The 22024-nt window shown below is 42.8% G+C and overlaps 2 protein-coding genes across 2 annotated transcripts; both read right to left on the reverse strand.

The window, feature by feature from the left end:
- Positions 1–520: 520 nt before the first annotated feature.
- Positions 521–1447, reverse strand: LOC115593045 (heat shock protein 30-like). The gene has a single exon (XM_030436361.1). The coding sequence runs from the start codon at positions 1427–1429 to the stop codon at positions 611–613; it is 819 nt and encodes a 272-aa protein (XP_030292221.1). The 5' UTR covers positions 1430–1447; the 3' UTR covers positions 521–610.
- A 1564-nt stretch (positions 1448–3011) lies between these two features.
- On the reverse strand, positions 3012–12677 carry LOC115592962 (heat shock protein 30-like). Its single transcript, XM_030436243.1, has 3 exons — positions 12673–12677; positions 4865–4867; positions 3012–3855 (listed from the first exon to the last, which is right to left on the reverse strand). The coding sequence occupies exon 3, from the start codon at positions 3843–3845 to the stop codon at positions 3012–3014; it is 834 nt and encodes a 277-aa protein (XP_030292103.1). The 5' UTR covers positions 3846–3855; positions 4865–4867; positions 12673–12677.
- Positions 12678–22024: the final 9347 nt, after the last annotated feature.

Genomic DNA, 22024 nt, shown 5'->3' on the forward strand with positions numbered 1-22024 from the left:
GACTGTCAAGAGGAGCTCGGAGGAGAACACAGATCTTTGCCTGTGTTCTGTGGCTTCAGTGTTTATGTCAGACTCTATGAGACAACATTCTTAACAAATGGGATCCATCTGGTGACATCACTGTTTATGAGTAACGGCTTTGTCCGGTGAAGAGGTGTGGCGGAATTCACAATTAATTTTTTTTTCTTTATTTATTTTCTTTATTTTATATATCATGTTAATCCCGAAGTAGGAAATTCTTTTTTTTTCTTTTTTCCACTCACATCACACACAATTAGCCAACACTAGAAAGGATGTTGGACCTAGAAAGTTATTTATAGCCCCTGCTGTATAGTATGAATGAGCATTTTTGTCCTTTTTTTCTCAAATAAATATAAGTATGCTTTAACATGTGTACATATAATTTCTCTTTCTCTTTCTCTCTCCCCTTTTCTGTCAAGTCGTCAAGCTTTCCTGTCAAATTAAGGCACAAAAGAACGAGAAAGGCTAGAATATATCATTTAACACAGAAAAAACATGATTTCATTTCACACAGATTTATTTATCATCCTCATTTATACAAAGGCACAGATATGATCATCATTTAACACATTTCTATTTAAACCCATTGTTAACAACATGTAGATGAGTCCATGTGTTGAGGTTTGTCCTGTGTGCTGTTGTCTGTCTCTGTGCTGCTGCTGCTGCTGTCTTCTCTCTGTGAACACACACTCTGCTGTGTGTTCTCCTCCGAGCTCCTCTTGACAGTCAGCTCTCTCTCAGCCTCCTCCACACGTGGATCTTGGGCCGCCTGGATGTGGAGCTTCCCGTCTGGAGCCAGGTAGCAGGTGACGTCTTCAGGGTTCAGCCCTTCGGGCAGGTCAAGCTCCCGTCTGAACTCATGGCGTCTGTAAGAGTAGGAGCCTTCCTCGTCCTCCTGCTTCTTCTCTGTCTTCCCGCTGACTCTCAGCTTCCTGCCCACCTGCCTGACAGACAGCTCCTCTGGGGAAAAGCCTTGAGTGTCCAGGGTCAGGCCAAAGCGCTCTCCCTCTTTCTCCAGCTGGTAGGAGAGCGGTTGCATGGCCACACCGGTTTGGAAAGGCTCCGTTTCCTCCAGGATGTGGTGTTGAAGTTTGTCCATCAGCTCCAGGCTGCTGCGGAGCTCCTGTAGGTTTCTCTGCAGTAGATCCTGCTGGTAGAGCAGAGGTCTGACCTCTGGCCACAGACTGCGTACAGGCCAGTACAAGTCCATGAATGGACTGAGAGACTGGAGTCCACGAGAGCACAGCATCTTCACTGAGTGTTGAGTGTTGAGTGGTCTTGTTGAGAGATGAAACTCTGTTAAAGTGTCTCTTCTCCTCTGTGTTGTTTGTGTCTCAGCAGTGGGACTGTCCCAGCTTTTATATTCTGACTGGAGGAGCTCCAGAGTGTTCAGGAACTCTCCTGTCATTACCACAGCTCTCCACTGGGTGCAGCTGTTACTCTGGAGGACTGACGTCACCAGAGTGTTCCTGTTTGATCAGGAAGTTTCCTGTATGAAATAATCTCATGCAAACAGTCATCATTAGAAATTAACTTTTTATATGTTGAGTTCAAATCAACCAGTTGAAGAATATATACTTTTTATGTCTGCACGCCAGCGACAGCCGTGGCTCGGGTCATTCTGATTTTGGTTGACTCTCCGTCCCTTTCTTGAGGAAATTTTTCAAATCTGCCCCAAATATCAGTTTGGACTCTAGGATGAACCGAATAGATTCTGATGTTCAAAGGTCAAAGGTCGCTGTGACCTCATAAAACTTATTTTTGACCATAACTCAAGAACTCGTTCACCCATTGTGACAAAATTTCACACAAATGTCCAACAGGATGTAATGAAGAAGTCATGACGTTTTATATCCAAAAGGTCAAAGGTCAACTTCACTGTGACATCATAATGTTCCAACCACTATTCAACTCCGTATCTCAGGAATAGAGGGTGAATTGTGACCATAATTCACATTTGTTCAGATACTGAATTGATGACTGATCTCGGGTGTCCATCCTGAAACTGAGCTGATGGCTGACATCTTGTCTGCATGTGTGTGAAACGTCCACGTCTGCTGTCAGGGCTGTAACTTCATGTTCTGTCAGAATCAGCTTTATTTGTCAAACACGTGAACACATGGAAGGAATCTGACTCTTTTTGTTTCTCTCAGTGAACTTACACACTCACAGACACACAGCAGTTGTCCACCATGAGCTCATTGTTTCTGCTGATGTTGATCTTCAGGTGATTGTCACTGCAGCAGGTACAATAGTCTCTGAATGAAGACAGAATGTTTCTCACTGGACTCACACATGTCAGTCTAGTGATCACTTCCATTTTGCCCAACAAATAAACCTTACATGTTTTATTAAATTCCTTCAAAGTTTCACTGAACATATTGAATGAGGCTGGACAGACATGCATGTGAACTGCAACGTGATTGGTGCACAGAGGAAAACAACCATGAGGGGTTATTATAGTTTTAATACAGACTGATGAAGACTCACACTTTGTACTTTACAGAGTGTCTTCAGTCATTTTACTGGTAGATGATTATTTTCATAATATAACCATGTTGTTGTTAGAATCAGCTCTATATTGTGTAATTTCGTGTTTAGTGTTACATTCCAGAGATTGAGAAAAAATACACTCTTTCAAATTTAGTATGAAATAACAAGCATGGAAGATAATAAGAGGTCAGTCATTGTGTTCCTTTGATAGGAAGAAAGTTGTAAAAGGGTAATTTATGGAATGTAGAAAAAGGAAAAGATATCAGTGAATTGTCTTTTTAAGAGAGATGCATTTCTTCTTTACATTTACACTAATTTGTGTAAAAATTAGTTATTTTTAAAGTAGTTTCAAAACCTTAATATGAGCTCTGTGCAAAAGAAAAGAATAGAAAACATAAAAAACATGATTTCATTTCACACAGATGTATTTATCATCCTCATTTATACAAATACAAAGATATGATCACCATTTAACACATTTCTATTTAAACTTATTGTTAACAACATGTAGATGAGTCCATGTGTTGAGGTTTGTCCTGTGTGCTGTTGTCTGTCTCTATGCTGCTGCTGCTGCTGCTGCTGCTGCTGCTGTCTTCTCTCTGTGAACACACACTCTGCTGTGTGTTCTCCTCCAAGCTCCTCTTGACAGTCAGCTCTCTCTCAGCCTCCTCCACACGTGGATCTTGGGCCGCCTGGATGTGGAGCTTCCCGTCTGGAGCCAGGTAGCAGGTGACGTCTTCAGGGTTCAGCCCTTCGGGCAGGTCAAGCTCCCGTCTGAACTCATGGCGTCTGTAAGAGTAGGAGCCTTCCTCGTCCTCCTGCTTCTTCTCTGTCTTCCCGCTGACTCTCAGCTTCCTGCCCACCTGCCTGACAGACAGCTCCTCTGGGGAAAAGTCTTGAGTGTCCAGGGTCAGGCCAAAGCGCTCTCCCTCTTTCTCCAGCTGGTAGGAGAGCGGTTGCATGGCCACACCGGTTTGGAAAGGCTCCGTTTCCTCCAGGATGTGGTGTTGAAGTTTGTCCATCAGCTCCAGGCTGCTGCGGAGCTCCTGTAGGTTTCTCTGCAGTAGATCCTGCTGGTAGAGCAGAGGTCTGACCTCTGGCCACAGACTGCGTACAGGCCAGTACAAGTCCATGAATGGACTGAGAGACTGGAGTCCACGAGAGCACAGCATCTTCACTGAGTGTTGAGTGTTGAGTGGTCTAGTTGAGAGATGAAACTCTGTTAAAGTGTCTCTTCTCCTCTGTGTTGTTTGTGTCTCAGCAGTGGGACTGTCCCAGCTTTTATATTCTGACTGGAGGAGCTCCAGAGTGTTCAGGAACTCTCCTGTCATTACCACAGCTCTCCACTGGGTGCAGCTGTTACTCTGGAGGACTGACGTCACCAGAGTGTTCCTGTTTGATCAGGAAGTTTCCTGTATGAAATAATCTCATGGGAATCAGTTAAAAGTACGTTTGTGCATGAAAACATACTTTTTTGATTACAGACTGGTGAGAACAGGGATGCTTTTTATTTCAAGCGTGTCTTCAGGACGGTTGCTGTTAGATGAAAAAACAGACAACCAGATAATCACATCATTTTCAAATCTTCATGTCACTGTTAGCACCCATGCATTAAAAAAAAAAAAAAAACGTTCATGTTTGAGTGTGTGAATGTGTGTGTCTTTATGAGAAATTGGTTCAAAATGTCAAAGATGGAAAATAACAAACGGTCAGTCTTTGTGTTTCTTTGACGGGAAGAAATAAGTAAACGTGGAACTTAAGCAATGCAGGAAACAGCAAAAAGATATCGGTGAATCATCTCAATAACAGAGACATTTTTCTCCACTCTATTCTATCACAGATTCACAGATTGGAACAGAAATTGGGTGAATACTACATTCCCCCTTGCACCAAGCACACTTCTGAGGGAATCCATGAGAGACAGCTCCTTCAGTAGATGTTCAGCTTTTTGAGCCTCGCAGATGAAACACAGTGCTGTTTGCTGTCTCAGCACGAGACCGTCCAAGCTTTCCAGTGTTGTGCACTCACTTTCCTCTGATCCTCTCCCGTCTTCTGCGTCTTTCTCCACTAGATGGCAGCATTCCCTTCCACAAACACCTACCAACAAAGTCATCCTCCTATCCTCCGCAACTTTCCCGCCATTGCAGCACTTTGCCACTAGTTGTCATCCCAGTTTCATTTAATTTACTAACACATATTGCTGCTCATGATGACACACTTTATTGCTCAGACTGTGACGGTGAACTCATGTACTCATTTTCATTATTGTGACACGGCTGATCAAAACGGAACACTCACACTCACACACACACACATCGATGCTATTATGCAAGAAGCGATCATGATGCACCGGCTATGTGGTGTGTTGAGCAGGTTTCATATAAAGAGATCATGACTGTAAAGGCCTCATCTGGCTGCGTAAGTGTACAACTGAGTTAGCCAAAAAAAATTAAAAAATAAATAAAAGCCCTTTTTCATGTTTCAATGTGGACTCCTATGAAACAAATTGAAAAATGAAAGGGGAAAAAAAAGGAAACAATTATAGAAAAATTTAAGAAAAGAAAAAGAAATTGAAAAGGAGAAACAAATTTAAATTAACAAAGAAAAAAAGAGAAAAAATGAAGAAAAAAGAGAAGAAAAAAAAAAAAATCCAATAATCCAAGTTATTCTCAATGGATTTTTGGCTGACCTTGTAATATTGTGTACTTAAAATGTGTGCCAGATCCCATGTGGCTGCATAATAATACAATAAATAAATAAAAGCAAGGACTCATTTAAGATGGACTCCACGAAAAAAAAGATAAAAAATATGTGTGATTAAATGAAAAAATATCCAAAAAATATGTTGTGCGGATGTTATCTTTGATTGGATTCTTGCTGGACTTGTGTGCTTACAATGTGCTGCAGCTGTGACAAAACTCAATATTACTTAATTCACTTGTATATCATGCTTCACACCTTTCCTCTGGCAGCTTTCTACCTATTCATCCAGAGAATGTACAGAAAAAGTCTAACGGAGGACTGTGCAGAAAAGTAGGGCACCAACAACAACACAGAAGGCAGGATTTAAACCCACAGTCTCCTTTTCAACATATTCCTTCCAAAAAAACACAGACGGATGATGAAATCTGGACTGGCAAACACGGTGCTTTGCTGCTCGGGGATATTGTGTCAAGGCTGGTGTCAATAATTTTGACACATAAAGAGAATATATGAGTTTTTTTTTTTGGGATGGGGGAAAAGAGAAAAAGATACTTTTTTTTTTTTTTTGGATAGGCATTCACCTTTGGATGAACTCCCCAAAGTGAAGGCAAGATAGAAGAAGTGAGGAGGAGGAGGAGGAGGAGCAGAACGAAAGGTAAGGAAAATAGAGGAAGGATGAGGAGGAGAAAAGCCAGACTCAGCTCCATGTAAATCATCCACATTGTTGCCCCTAATGCTGCTTGCACGCACACACACACACACACACACACACACAAAGAGAATCTCGCACTTCCTTGTTCCTGTCTTAGTTTGTCCCTCACAGAGATGGTTTATAATGCGCCATAATCCCCCTCTTTCCCCTCAACACATAAAAGAGATATCCCTCTATCTGTGTAAGTGCTTCTGACGGCCACCAGCTCGTCACAAACACACACATAGACACGCGCGCATAGACACACACACACGCGCGCACACACACACAGCCGCCAGCTCATCAACATGCAGTTATTCCTTTGGCTCTGGATCGCAGGCTGTTAATTGGCTGCCAAGCAGAATGTGTGCGTTGCCGTGCATGTGTTTGTGTCTGTGCCGCAGAGCCGGGGTTGCTTAGAAATTCCCGTCACGTCTCTGAGCCTCGATTAAGACGTTGCTCCAGTTTTTCGAACAGACAGACATGTGGGGAGGAGGGGAAGAGAGGTAGAGGGGGGGGGAGGGGAGGGGAGAGGATGCAGCAGGGGGGAGAGAGAGAGAGAGAGAGAGAGAGAGAGAGAGAGAGAGAGAGAGAGAGAGAGAGAACGCCAGAGGAGTGGGAAGAGGGAAAGAGAAGTGATGAGGCGGGACTCGGGAAAAGGAGGTGGGGGGAGGGGGGGATGTGAGGGGCGAGTGAGAGAGAGGTAGTGAAATGCTGCAGTGGTCCTGGAAGTGATAACTCTCCTGTACTGCCTTCCTTATCTCCGTTACAGAGTTGTCTAAAGAGGAGGTGTTATTTCCAGGCGTCTACCGGAGAAGGAGCCCTGTTCCATTTCCTGGCACAGACGGCGTGAGGTGACTGGCACTGTCTCACCCTCAAAGCCCGGAGAGGCACAAAACTCTCCTGGTTGAATCTGCGGAACAAATTGAAAAAAAAAAAGAAAAAGAAGGAGCACATATCTGGTTCTTTGGATGGAAACTCAGCATGAGAACATTAGATAGCTGGTGGAACAGTTTGAATCAGTTTGCTCTCAGATGCTCTTTCCCTTCAACGCGCACCTCAGGAGCGGGTGAGCCGGTGCCGTATCCCCGCTCTGCATCAGTTTCTGGGGGAATTCAGCAAAACTGTGGTGCAGTGTTTTGTTTTGCATCTCAACAACGAGGCCTGCTGAATATGTTGTACCTCTGATTCTCACCCTCTGATTCTCATGCCTGACTAACTTCTTGTAGCAACGGTGACATGAGGGCCAACGCCGACTCCAGGCACACGACGAGACCGTCCTGATGATGGTACATGATGACTGGTTCGGCTGAAACAGTTAGCTAGTGCAGTTTGTTAGGGCTTGTGTGAATGCTTTAGAATGAACCCTGGTGCGGACCGCTTGAAAGCACGGGCTGCTCCCAAGTGGCTTCGTTGGGGTGCGAAAGCCAGCAGACCAACTGCAAGGAGTTTTCATAACAGATTTCTGATTGTAGCGCAATTTTCAAAAGCTGATTAACCTGAGCGCGAACTCCTCGGGAAACGATCTGATAACGGATCCGTAGCCAAGCTGTGTATTTTCGTCAAATCATTCCGGGGTAGAGCGTATGCATGTCAGCGTGGGCATTTTTTTCCGGATTAACGGGTCAATCAACCGTGTCCTACTCCATGGACTGTGTCCGTTCATCAAAGCCCATTAAAGAGTGCGTGACAGCTAGTATTTATTCCTAACGTACGCTCAATTCACAGTCTAGGGTCGTGATGCAAGATGACAATCATCAAAACTGTCGAACCAGCTACCTCTCAGGCTGTATGACTTCAGGTTTACTCCAAGACAATGCAGATTTTTTTTTCCCCCATGGTCTGGACCAAATAAACAGAACTACAGGTGCAGCCATAGGACTTATGACTCTTGTCTGTGAGGCTCTAAGTGGTGTGGGGTTGTTTAAGATCCACTATGTGGTAGACGGTGGATAGGACTTCAACACTTTAGCATCTGAAACCACTGTTTGTTTCCAGCTTATGTTGGATTCTTTCACTCCCTTACCATAACCAACAGGTTACTACTTTAAACTCTAATCTTAATTAAGTAGTCAATTCAACCCAAACCACTTTGCTTCCATAACCCTAACCAAGTTGGATATGTGTGTAAACACATATCCAACTTGATTAGGGTTAGGGTTATGGAACTTCTTTTGAACTCAACTTCTATCATAGCAGTAGCAAGTTCATAAATACTTTTCAAACAGTTTGTCTTATATGACAGATGTCAACACACCACCATCTCCATAAGGGCTTCATACTTATCATGTTCGATCCTCAGTTTGGCATATTCCACCAACTGTACGACGTCTGTTGTCCGTATGACACATTTGTGTGAGTCAAACGACACGAGGACTGTCGCATTTTAGGCTCATGGGTATTGCAGCATTTACAGCCATATTCCATAGCAAAGTTGAAGGGATTGCAGCTGCTTCCCTTATCTTCGAATTATCCAGCAGCCTCTTGTGTTTCTGTGTAGAGGAGCATTGAGGACGTCGTTAAAAAAAACAACTTTCGAAAAGCGGGAAAAACACTCTCAGAACGAGCAGCTCCTCCCATACCCCAAGTCCATAAGAGAGAAATGACAATGACACAGGCGCGCACACACACACACACACACACACACACACAGGGTTGCTGGGAGCGGGCAGGATGATAATTTGAAGGTTATAGATTGTGAACTTTCAGTTTATGCCCTAATGAAGCCATGAGAGACTGCTCGACATATCTGGGTCACACATACGCACCGAGTCACACACGACACACAGACCTGCTCTCCATTGCATGTGCACACTGTACGCACACATACACAACACACACAGCTTTCACTGCTGATCTCATGTTATGTAATCATGCCAGAGAGAGAGAGAGACAGAGAGAGAGGGAAAGAGGGGACAGGCACCCCCAGCCAAATCAGACACACACACACACACACACACGCACACACGTCTCACAGCTGTCTGTCAGACACTGACTGCGGTCATGTTGCTCTTTCCCAGCTGCAGCATCCAAACAGCCTGATTTGTTTTTTTTGTCGACAAGTCATCATTGTTATGAATATTTTGATTTCAAACGCAGAGTCTTTATTATTTATGCCTCGTCAGATGGCGTCGACACCAGACAACAACGGCTCGGTCGCCTCCTGACAGACATAAACAAGGCCGGATGCCACACGCCGCCTGGGCTGGCGCAAAGTGGCACGAGGTCAGCACACGCTTACAATAGGAGGTAATCTTACTGAGTGCATCTACTCTGAACTCTACTTAGGTAAAGAAGCAAATTCTTGTACTTTACTTAAGTATTTCCATTGCATTGCAGGCAAGGCAAGTTTATTGATATGGCTCGATTCAGACACAAGGCAGATCATAGTGCTTCACAGGGGCAAAGAGATGCATTAAAAATAGGTCATTAAGACATTGGGGCGGCTGTGGCTCAGTGGGTAGAGCGGGTCGTCTAGTGATTAGAAGGTCATCAATTCGAATCCCGGCTCCCCCTAGTTGCATGTCGAAGTGTCCTTGAGCAAGATACTGAACCCCAAATTGCTCCTGATGAGCAGTTGGCGCCTTGCATGGCAGCCTCCGTCATCAGTGTATGAATGTGTGTGTGAATGGGTGAATGTGGCATGTGTTGTACAGCGCTTTGAGCTGTCGTTAGACTGGAAAAGCGCTATAAAAATGCAGACCATTTCCATTTAAAAGACGATGCAAATGAACAAAGGTTTTAAAAGTGCATTTGATAAGCTAAGTTGCAGATTACAGTTATGAAGGTCACCCCACTACATCCCATAGGCAGATATCATTACTCCACTACATTTATCTGACGGCATAAGTTACGAGTTACTTGCACTAGTTAGGATTACAATAAATCATACCCCTCTTGTCCAGTGAAATCCATGTATCTCCAAATGCATCGCTTGTGAATGTTTGTGGTAAGCTGAAGGATTAATTGTTCCTTTATGGGCCGAGAAAATCCTCCAACTTCTTAAATCAATTAAAGTCATTAAAAACCCTCTTGGATGAGCTGGAAAACGCTTTGTCGCAAAGCTTAAAACAGGGCTGTTTATCTGAGCTCATGAAAAGTTGACCTTGTGGGGATACAGCAATATTGAATATGATACATTGTTGCAGATACAACTAGTCAGCAGTACATGAAGTGGTTCAAATTTGCACAACTTTAAACATCTACAGCAGTGAAATGCAACAAACTCATTAAAGCAGCAGTAATATGAAACCAAAGACGTCATAACATTTTACTCGCCAGTGAGCACTTTTATATTTCATACTTGAAAGGTGCACTATGTGGGTTTGGAAATGAAACTCAGAAAGTTAATATTAAGAAAATTTAACAAGATAATAATACAGTGCTTTGATATATTTCCATTAAAAATGTAATTATTGTAAAACAGAACACCGTTCCACGCGAGAAGCTTTGAGGACAGCAACATTTATTTTGTTTATTAATCAGTGAAGAGCAATTAGTGAAGGATTTTCTCCTCTCTTATAATGTCTTCCTCAAAACTAAGAAGTGCATCTTTAAGCCCGTTTTGATGATAATACATACTTTTATCAGTAGGGTTTTGAACACAGGACTTTTACTGGTAGTGAAGCATTTTTAACAGTGTGGGATTAGAACGTGTTAGGATCTGAATTCTTCTTCCACCACTGCCTGCACTCCTTTAACTGGTGATGCTCAACATGGCCATTAGTATATAATCAAATGAGAGAAAATCAAATAATGCTATCTTACCTAAATGGCCTCGTGTGTTACCTTATTTACTTTCAGTTCTTCGTCTAAAGGTCAGAGAACGGGGTTAATTAAAGAACCTGCTATCTTCCCTTTAGCGAGTGTATTTGTGTTTCGTCTCTGCCTTGTTGACCTCGGTTCTTTTTCCTTCTCCATGATAGCAAAAGTTAAAGCGACCCTGTACTTTTGTGAGGTCTCTCTCTCTCTGTCTGTGAGAGTGTGTGTATAGATGTGAGGGACCTTGGTCCAAGTGATCTCAAGGTGCTATCATGTTTGTTTGATGGAGGATAATTAAACAGGTAATAGAAACCAGCCTGCTGTCATCACTATCGATTCACCGGCAGCACACACACACACACACACACACACACACACACACACACACACACGCTCATAAATACCCTAAAGCCCCTGGTCTCTTCGAGGAGATGTCTGATACTCCCACATCAGCTATCAACAACCTTTCATGTTTTAATGGGTTTGTTTAACCTAATCCACATTAGCCGGCATCCTTCAGCCCCGCACGCACACATTCTTCACTTCTTTCTCAGCCCTAAATCCATACACTGAGTCCTTCGCTGGAAAAGTGTTTGTTTGATGAAAACCAAGCAAATAATCCCGCAAAAGACCCGTCCTCCATCAGAGGCAGCCTCTATTCTCTTGATCCGTGGATCTGAAGCAAGCAGCCAAACCACAGAGGTGATTGAAACTCAAAGGGACGGTCCCCAGCATGAAATTACAAGTCGGACCATCAAAACAACCCTTAATCATAAGAGTGTCCAACAACAAAAATTAATTTAGCATTTTTTTTTAAAAACTGCTCTTCATGATGCCAGTGTCAGTGTGTCTTAGTGCAGGCAGGCGTAACTCACAGGCTCCTTATTGCATTAAGTAAACCAAAGCCATAGAATAAGGGTTAGGGTATTTAGAGTCACATGACTTTGAAAAACACTTGCAACCCAAAGTTGACTTTAACACCAATGACTCCTATCTTCTCCCGGAATTGAGGTGGACTTTAAATATCTTCCCCCAAGCCCAAAGATTAGAAAGCACGTTATTCAAAAAGTGTGCCACAAATCGTTTGATTTCCCCTCAATCCATACGCTGCCAAACAATGAACGAATTGTGTCAAATGTGGATAAGAAAAGACAGACGGAGACGCAACAATTTCAACCATCGTTTCACATTTGAGGTAAAAAAAAGAACAGTGAGTTGAGGCTCTGTTGTTCAAAATGGCATTACAGTTTGTAAAAAAAAACAACACTCTGCAGCCTGTCGCTGTCCAGTGAAAACCACTTTTTTTGGATATTCTTTGGATAAAACTAAAGGAGGGAGTGCTCCTTTCTGAGTTGAGACAGTTCCCCTATTCATTAACCAAACAAACCCTTAACAAAGCCATTGAATCAATTGAAAAAAAAAACACCCTAACCCTAACCCATGAACCTGAAAACAACTTGTTCTTCTTAGCTCATGAAAACTTAACACTTTAGCTGGATAGCAACACTATGCAGGTACTTTTGAACCATATCCGATAGCCATGCTTTTTCCTGATGATGTTCTTAGAGTTGTCTTGCCAACAGTAGGATAAGTAGCATTGGGGTTTGCATGTAGCTTTTAAGTTTTGAGTAATGATTTAACCAGCACAAAAATGAACAACTGTCATTCCCTCCCACGCGGTGGATGTAGCCACAGATGCTTAGAAATGTATGATCATCTGAGGACCTCGGCACGTGACGTCACAATTGTCTGCATGGCCTGCCGCCGCTATGTGTGTGTGAGAAAATATGCTTTTGGTTGACTGTAGTGAACATAACAATATTTATCTCTGAAAAAACATGTAGAAAAGTATAAATGCACCTTGCCACCTATAGTTTTGCTAAGACGAGTCGCACATTCAAACGTATTTGCATTCATCTCAATTTGCACGAGTCATCTGTTTCGGCGCCAAAATTAACTGCCCGTTGTGCTTTTCATCCCAAAGTGCATCATTTTTATTTAACAAGAGCGTCGTAAGCGGCGGCGCGTTCCTCTGCTCCACGTGCGCCTTTGTTCTCTACATGTGTGTGCCTTTGTCTCCCCGTAATGTGTTTTGTTTGTCCGTGTATCTGTATGACAATGATTAGCCGTGATGGATGCTAGTGACCCAATAATTGTGACAAGGACACAACATTAACATTGAAGCGGGGACAATGGCGGTGCAGCTGCGTGGCCGCTGCATTATTCAGGCGGGATGGATGGATGGAGGAAGAGGGGAGTGGGGAACTAGAGGAGGGGGCAGGAAGGAAGGATGAGAAGGATGAGGCGAGGGAGGGGAAAGTGGGGATGGGAGTGGGGCTATGTATGGAGCAATTTATGAATAGAATGGTGGATGGAGGGAGGGGGCGCAGATGGATGTACAGTGCGGATGGATGGTTGTATTTGGGGGGAGGAGAATAGGTGGTCTGGACTGTGGATGGACGAACAAAAGGAAAGGTGAGGCGATTGTGTCGGCATGGAATGTGAGCGGTATACCTGGCTGACTCAAAGCATTAGACGGGACCTATTGTGCTCATTTACAGCTCCATATTCGGTCCACGAGAGTATCCCTGCATGATTCCCAGCTCCGAAAATTCCTTATTTATCGTATGCCGGGCCTTCATGCTGCCCCTTTCTTCATCCTCTTTCTGAAACAAGCCGTTTAAGATCACTTTCTTCTGAGTGGTCAAACTTCCACGGCTCTGATAGTGACACAAGCACGTCCTCCTCCTGCCCGGACCACCATATAGGGCACTGAACTTGATTACTGCACATAAACCATGACTTTACACACTGATTTAGGCAAAACTAGATCATATTATATGGAGAAAATAACTCTGTAATTTACGTTCGGCTTGTCCGAACTGGAGAACATATGTATCTGGAGAACATATGAGAATATGTTCTCCAGATCAGAGTCCTGGTCGGAGTCACTGTAAATCACCTCGGCGTGAAAGACAGACTATGTGGGTGGACTAGCATGTCCCTGCGCTTCATGAGCGTGCTGTTCCTAAAGTAGATGAGCAGGAAATAATTAATAGTATTAAGTCATTGTGAAATGAGAAAAAAACTCATAGGTTTACCTCATTATTATAAACTCTGACCATGTTTAATATGAACATCCTACACTATTATAAGTACACATGACAGAAAATAATAATATGCATAATAAATCCTCATTAAACATTTAGAGTAAAAGGTGACAACAATTCAAGAGCTTGATCTGAAAATATATGAATTGTTTCGGGAAATTCATGTTAGTCATTCAGCACGCAGATATAAGAGCAGAGTCATTCTGTATGTTCAGCCTATAAACACAAGCTTATTCTACTTTCTATCTAAACAAAGAAATGTTGTCGATGGGATATGACGTACTGCTCTGTACACGGGATTCTCTCACCATCAGATCAAACTGAATTTAATTGTCATGGTCATTTGTGACGGCAGGATTATACAGGACAAAAATATGATTAAAAATACACGTTTTGGGCTTAATAAAAACATCAAAAATATTTGTGTATCTCATATAACATGAAAGGATCTTAAATCTATTTTTTAGGTACATTTTGTGTCATTGTCAGAATGTGATCACTCTGCCTGTCCACCAGTTGTCGGCCAGCGCGCGCACACACACTCACACATGCACACACACACGCACACACACACACACACACACACACACACGCACTGCCCAGCCCCCCCCCCCCCCCCCCCCCTTGCTGCCATAGGAACTATTAGTGGAAACACCATGGGGACACATAGATAAAGGCTCTCATTGCCAGGGTACTGATCTGTAATCACCGCTGTCTTTTAACAAGGAACAAGACAAACTGGGCTCCAGAGGACGATATATCCTAAAGCTGCATCTCTGCGGCGTCGAGAAGAAGTCGAAACCGTATATAAAACTATCATTAAATATCATTTTACGTTGCCGTCTAGACTTTTCTATTTCATGTGTTTGTTCTCCTGTATGAATAGCTAAACAGAGATGATGCTTACTCAATGTCTGAGTAGTGTGTCATAATTTGAATAATTAATCAACCAAAGTGAAACAGGCTTCTAAAATGGTTTAAATTCACTTATTTGAGGCTTCACAAACAAGCTTCGTCTGACGGAGGATCAGGGCTAGAAGGCTTTTTGGCCGGCGAGGTCAGGAGGTTCGGGGTTGCAGTCGCTGTGTTTGGTCCTATCATGGTCTATTTTAAGTTTTGCTCTGCGTTAAAATTTGTTCCGTCTTGCCTTTGGTGTCAGCCAGCTGATAAAATATGCATGGTTTGGACTTTTCACCTTTCCGATTTTTATTCCTTGTATAAATCAAAGGAAAATGGAGCCTTTTATGGTTGGAGCTCATCCATGTTTGATGTGCAGCCAGGAGGGAGACCTAGATAATAGAAGCTATCAGAGACATACAGCACTCTCTGTGTGTGTGTGTGTGAGTGTGCGCATAGGAGCGTGTGTGCACGTGTGTGTGAGAGTGTGAGTGTGTGTGTGCGTGTCCTCTTTCGGATTCTGTTTCATTCCCAGGCATTAATGGACTTGAATGTATTACGACATACACTTTTCCGAAGGTCTGACACTGAGCTAAGCGGGTCCACGTACACACACACACACGCATGCTCGTGAGCACACATAAACGCAACCCTGCATTAAATATCTGACTGTGGTAAAATACAACAACATGAGACGGAAACAGCCAAATGAGGTCAAGCAGCCAGGAGTTGTCCCCCCCCCCCCACACTTCCCTCCGTTTCAGGCAGATGTTAAAACAGAGAGACATTCGAGTTGTGTGCTCCGAAAACTCACTCATCTTAACCTTATACATCATTCATTCAGTCCTTATCCGTTCACACAAATCAGCCATTCAAAGTGTTTCAAACATTCACTGATTTTTCTGCCAGGGAGAGCGCAAAATAAGACGAAAATACCTGGAGGGGGTTATCACTAAGGGGAAAAGCACCAAGTGATCAAAGAACGGCAAAGTGATTCATCATCGGCTGTGGGTGATAACTGATTGCCTGCTGGGATTGTCCTTATAGAAACTTCACTCATAATCTGTCCGTGCATTTTGTCACAGCCCCTCGGCAGCTCTCTCGAGCTTCGGGACAAAAAATCAATAGTCATTTAAGAAACATGACTTAATAATGACTTATTACACACTGCGGTGAGCACTACTGTTGAAGCAGAGGTCAGATGTGCAGCCGTTTCTCTATGTTCATATGAAGCTCATTTGTGTCAGCTGAATGCATTTTGCCACCAGGAGTATTTTTAACCCTGATCTTTGAGCGTACCTTTTCGCAATTGTTGACATTGTCCCACTTATTCCATTACAATATCTGCCTGAAGCAAAGCTAAGTGTTGTTGAGGCAGTGATCATTTAGTCAAGGTGAAAGTGAGAACTTAGAAAAAATTGGAGAGAAGATAACAATCGTGCTTTGAGGGTAACTCCACACACTTTACATATCAAAGTCTGTTTACAGGTCTAGGTGAGTGCTACTGTGGAGAACGCCTCCTTTTTGTGGAGTGCTAATGCAAATGAGAGAAAAAAAAAACCTCTCGTGGCTCAAGAGGGACACATCGCCTCAAATGATGTCAGCTGAGTCAGTCCGGGCTAAGGACTTGAAGTTTGAAGATTAAATTGGAAAGAAGATTTCACCCAAAAAAGCCAAGAAACCACCCCCAGTGAGCATAAAACCCTTTTTCTGTAAAACTGAGGATTTCGTTTTGTCATTTCTATTGACCTTTTCTTATGGGCAACTTCAAAATGTACATGAAAATATGCTGATGGCACACAATGATTGAGTTCTGGATACGTGTGCACTTAAATATCTGCATAGCTAGACACCACAAGCGGTGATGTTTTCTGCGATTAGGGTGAACTGATCCTTTAAAAAAACTCAACGCTAAATTGAAGTATAACATAAAACGTGAACCCGTGCCTCAGGTGTTAAAGTGGCACACTCTGTATGCTCAACCTTCTCCCTACATTCAATTTTTCCCATGCTGCACAAGTGACACGCCGCTCTGTGCATTTTGCAATAAACGTGCAGTGAATGCACCACGCAATTTAAATTCATTGCGTGGAATATCAGGAGGACAGGGTTGTACTGAGAGTCACTTCATTACACATATATGATGCATTGCACACATTCGATACTGAGCAGGATACCTGCAAATGTGCAACAGACACGCGGGGAGAACACTGCTGCACGCTCCAGTCGTACACACATCGAAGGGCTCACACACTTTTTATGGAAATACAATATCCAGGTGATGCATTGAGGTCATTAGTGTGCCTATGCGGAGCACAGTAAATATTAAGACAAATGGGATGCTTCTCGCAGACACAAAGGCAGTCTTGCAGCTATTAACTGCAATTTATACATATCTGTAGAAAACCACAAATCTTTCCTATCATGTTCTACAGAAAGTGGTGCTTCTGGTTTTTCCGGGAATATGAGGAAATTGGGTTCTCGAGTAAAAAAGTGTAGACTTGCTGTCGTGCATTTTCGTTGCTCTAATGAGAGTTGAATAATTTTGATTGAGCTCAATTTTTTGCAAAATTATGAGCCCGATCCACGTCCGTACGAACACTTTCTGAGATCAAAACATTGCTTATTTGCTCATTTGGATGCAATTCGGCTGAATTACGCAGAACTGATTGGACTGTAATGAACAGATATTAAACTAATTACACTCCACTGCCCGCATTTTCGCTAAACTGATGTAAACTAAAGTGAATTAAATCAATTATTTAAACATACTTATGCAGATTTCAACCCCCGGAAATGACAAAGATCAAAGGATGAATACTGTAAAGTCACTTCTACAGGGGAAAAATATACTTTTTATTTTATTTACTTCATAAACCAAAAATGTTGTGACTTGTTCCGACTGTGCGAAACATCTGGCCCCGCTCCCCCTCGGGATGCTTTAGAGGGCTGCTGCTGCTGCTTTGCATTACTGTATGCAACACGTCCAACCCAGTCAGAATTATGAGTAGCACACTGTGCAAGCATGCACAGTGAGGGATATCACAAGGTTAATAAACAATGTTATGCGGCTTTGCAAAGTCAGACGTAAACATTCCTCTCCTCGCATACCGAAACAGAAGATCCCGCATCCAATATAGGAACAACACCGCCTTCTGTCGCACTTTTATTTGGTCTACATTACCCAGCTACTATACCGAGAGAGACTGTAACATGCCATCTCCGCTGCTGCTCCTCATGGAACAGTGCATGTACACATACATTTACCCGTGCAGGGCGAGTGCTGATTATGATAAGTGTATGGCAAGCAGACGCTGTGGAGGGATAATTCCCTTCCAGCTCTCAGTGGGTAATGTCAAAATAATTATGAGACCAGACAGCTCAGTGGGCAGGCAGCACCTCTTCATTATAAAGCAAGGTTGAGGGGGGCTAACAACCTCCGAATGTGGTGATGCGCGCCATACGAGGCTTGACACGAAAACTCATCAAATCCTTTTCACCTTTATCCTCAGTTTTTGCTGCTCTGTTTTTTAGCACTTGATCCTTTCATGCTCATAAGGGTTATGTCACGGCCGTAATGCGTGCGTCTCTCACTTCTTCTGGGATGTTTGTGCCTTCTTTCTTGTCGAAACACAGTTTTCACCAGGTAAAAAAAACGTGTTATTTGCCTACCAAACATCTGCATATGTCAAAAGTGTTGTGGGAGTTTTTAAAAATTCAAATAGAGATAATTCTTTCATATATTCCATCCATTTTATATTATGTTTTTCGCTTTCGAACACGAATTTTTGGGACTATAAAAAGGAGGTCAAAGATGAGAAAAGGCTGCGAAAACCCTGTTTTTAAGAAAAGCAGGTAAAGGTTTTCGTTTAACGCTAACCAGCGTGATGATGATAAAGAAACATCATCGTGTATGTTTCCATTGCTGGTCTGACCACGAGATGACCAAAGCGGGATTATCGATTTTGACAGATCTGACATGTTGGCAATAATCATGAGGTATTTTTATTTGCATCACGGCCCTCAATTGCAGATCGTTTCATCACTTTACATGGAAATGGGTGTGTGAGCATTCGAGGGAATCGCTAATGAAATTCCGTCAGATGAAGATGCTCAATTTAGTTTTTATGGGGGAAAAAAAAAATGGGAACAAAGAGTGTGTGCCCTGCCAAAAGACTGTGTGTGTGTGTGTGTGTGTGTGCTGGAGTGACAGATCTCATTAGACCCAAGTAATAGCAACTGTATGTGTGCGCAAGGTATTGTAGTTGTTATAAATATCACCTCGCTGGTCTCGGGTTAACTGCACTTTCATTTCACCTTGACCGACCTTCCACACACACACACACACACACACACACGCACCCACACACCTACACACACACACACACACACACACACACACACACACACACACAGAAGCCATTGCACCGAAGGGACTTCACATTAGGGACATTTCTGCTCATATGATTGACTGCTTCGAATAAAGGACCTTGGAAAAACATCTGGGCGAGTGACAAATGCGTCCCTCTGGCTGCCGTTGTGCGAGGGAGTCGGATACCATGGGCGAGAGAGAGGGAGAGAGGAAGAGAGAGAGAGGGACAAACGTGTGTGTTGAGTTATCTCCAGCGCTACATGAAGACCTGCCAGACTGCTACAGCCGTCAAGGTTCCTGTGCACACATGTGTGTGTGTGTGCGTGTGTCTAAATGCGTGTCCTTGCCAGCCACTTGACATCACACAGCCCTCTCATGGCAGCCTTCTCGGATCAGTAGCAGAATGGATAAGGCTATTTACCAGCAGCTTATTCGGTCCGGGGTCAGACCTCCTCTCACGGTTTAATGGGTGTTGAGGGTGGCTGCTACACGGAGGCGAGCAGCTTTATCTGGCCGTGTGCACCTTGAGCTCACATCTGCATTAGAAGTGATTTAAAAAAAAAAAAAATCATTTTGACAACTAGGAGGCCATGATCTGGACATATACACATATAAGAATTTTCTTGTTAAATGTTCTAATTCATGTGGATGACATTATCATCCCCTTAAGCCTGCCCACACCAGATCTCTCTTTAATACTGACGGATAGCTTCTGAATCAATATCACACTGTTTCAGTTTCTCATTCAGCTGACTATACGCATCAGTGAACATTGCTGGTATTTACATTTTTCAAAATGTAATTATTGTAAATGCATAAAATCAATCACAATAATTTCAGCTCACATGAAGGTGACACTGCCTACATTGCTTTAGACCGTGATTAAAAGATGCAATATGTACGAATTTTAGAGAAAAGCATTCAAAAATTAAAGGTGCACAATGTTACATGTGTTACAATACATGCAAAACTCATGTTAACTCTCGCAAGTTGCTATCCCTTGTCAATATCCCTGTGTCTGTTGATAGATCCATAAAAATGGACATGCTGCGCCCTGCTTGTGTTGAATTTGATGGATGGTTGATTATTACATATTGAACCTTTAACTAAAATCATTGACAACATGTGAATAACATTTCTGATGTAATGACAACAATATTGAATATTCCATTGCAAAGATTCCTACAGATGTTAGCATGCTAACTAGCTAGCAAAGTCCCATACCTGTCTAAAGTCCTGTGCTGGTGATTTAAACACCAACACTCACCCTGTTCTCCAAAATCGCAATCTGGACTGCTAGCTGCATGGCTAACTGAGACAACTAGCTAACGGCATCAACAGCAGTAAGCGATTACTCTACACTTTACATCCACCTATACATTACACATTACAATAAGTATTTATATATCACATATTGCACATTTAAAAGCAAACAAAAACAACCTTTGCATTTGACAGATATGGAATGTAAGTGGATTTTATTGCAGAAGATTTTTAGCGTAATCTACTCTTAGGCAAAACAGGTCACACTTAGATGCACACACAAGCAATTACTACTTCAGCTCTGAGAATGATTCCTTACTTGAAAAAACAATTTAAGTGTGAGGTGACCATAACCCTACAAAGCTTATAATTTCCCTGCAAGTCTCTGCATTTTCAAAAGGCTGGGTCATGTTCTATTCATTTTAAACACCCTGCCAACTGTAAAATCTGCACCAAATTAATCTCTGAACCCCTTTCTGACAGGACTCTTTTATGATAACCTTCTTCTTTAGACAAGCAAATTGCATAAAATGTCATAAACAGCCCACTTATATTTAATGTCAAACATTTAAACTGGTCTTAATGTGGATGCACATACAGTGCAAACACATATAGACTGAAACATGTGACCCACAAACATTCTTACACAGAAAACTCATAGATTCCCAGACACCCACGCAGTCTCGCCTAAACTGACAGCTAAGGTTTTGCTGAAGGTCATTCATTATGATTAAAGAGGCATCTCTGCAATGATTTTCAAATGACCCTCGGGACGCCTGGACCACTGACACCTCTTCAATGGAAAATTACTTTATCGTGCTCTGGGAAACCTGCCTTTAGACAGACACAGTGACGGTCTAATAGACAGCCAGACAGTCTCATGCGGCAGACTGGGACAGAGATGTAAAGGCAAACAGAAAGCCAGACAGGAAGACGTTATAGTCCCAAATTGTATGTCATGCAGATAGTAAGATGTAGAGGCATGTAGCAGTCAGGCAGACGGAGATGGTCAAAACAGAGAGGAGCAGACGGATACTGTATGTGAAGACATGCATGTGTACAGAGAGACAGCCAGGCTTGCCCAAAGCGAGAAAACCCTTCCATCCATCCATCCAAGAACAATCCCAGTCAGCACCATTGGGAATTTGGTCCCAGTGCAATACCATCATGTGCACACACACATACACACACATACACACACACACACACACACACACACACACACACACACACACCCTGCAGCTCTTTTCTTCAAGCCGCTGATACAGAGCTTTTGTGATAGCCATACTGATGGTTTGATGGCTAATTTCACCTTCATACACTTTGTGTGTGTGTGTGTGTGTGTGTGTGTGTGTGTGTGTGTGTGTGGAATCACCTTGAGCCATACAGGCAGTGGATTTCCCCCAGAGATCATGGAGGTTTGATTTGACATCATAACACACACACACATACACACGCACAAAACCATTTGGTGCTGATATTTACATATAAACTACTGTAAGAACTGAGCATCACCTTCACACATGATCCAAGGTTATCGCCAAAATCACATAAAGAAGCATTGGATTAGGGATTCTTTCATGTATTGCAAAGGAGATTAAGCAAATTATTTTCTATTGTACAACCTGTCATGAGGACTTAAAGAAGTAATCCTCCATAATGAGCATTCATCACATTCTGTACATGGTTTTGTACATAAAATCAGATATCTCG

Source organism: Sparus aurata, chromosome 12, assembly GCF_900880675.1.
Source record: "Sparus aurata chromosome 12, fSpaAur1.1, whole genome shotgun sequence".
NCBI lineage: Eukaryota > Metazoa > Chordata > Actinopteri > Spariformes > Sparidae > Sparus > Sparus aurata.

Coding starts and splice junctions, on each gene's coding strand:
- LOC115593045 (XM_030436361.1), bottom strand. CDS start 1,429: ATGACAGGAGAGTTCCTGAACACTCTGGAGCTCCTCCAGTCAGAATAT.
- LOC115592962 (XM_030436243.1), bottom strand. CDS start 3,845: ATGACAGGAGAGTTCCTGAACACTCTGGAGCTCCTCCAGTCAGAATAT.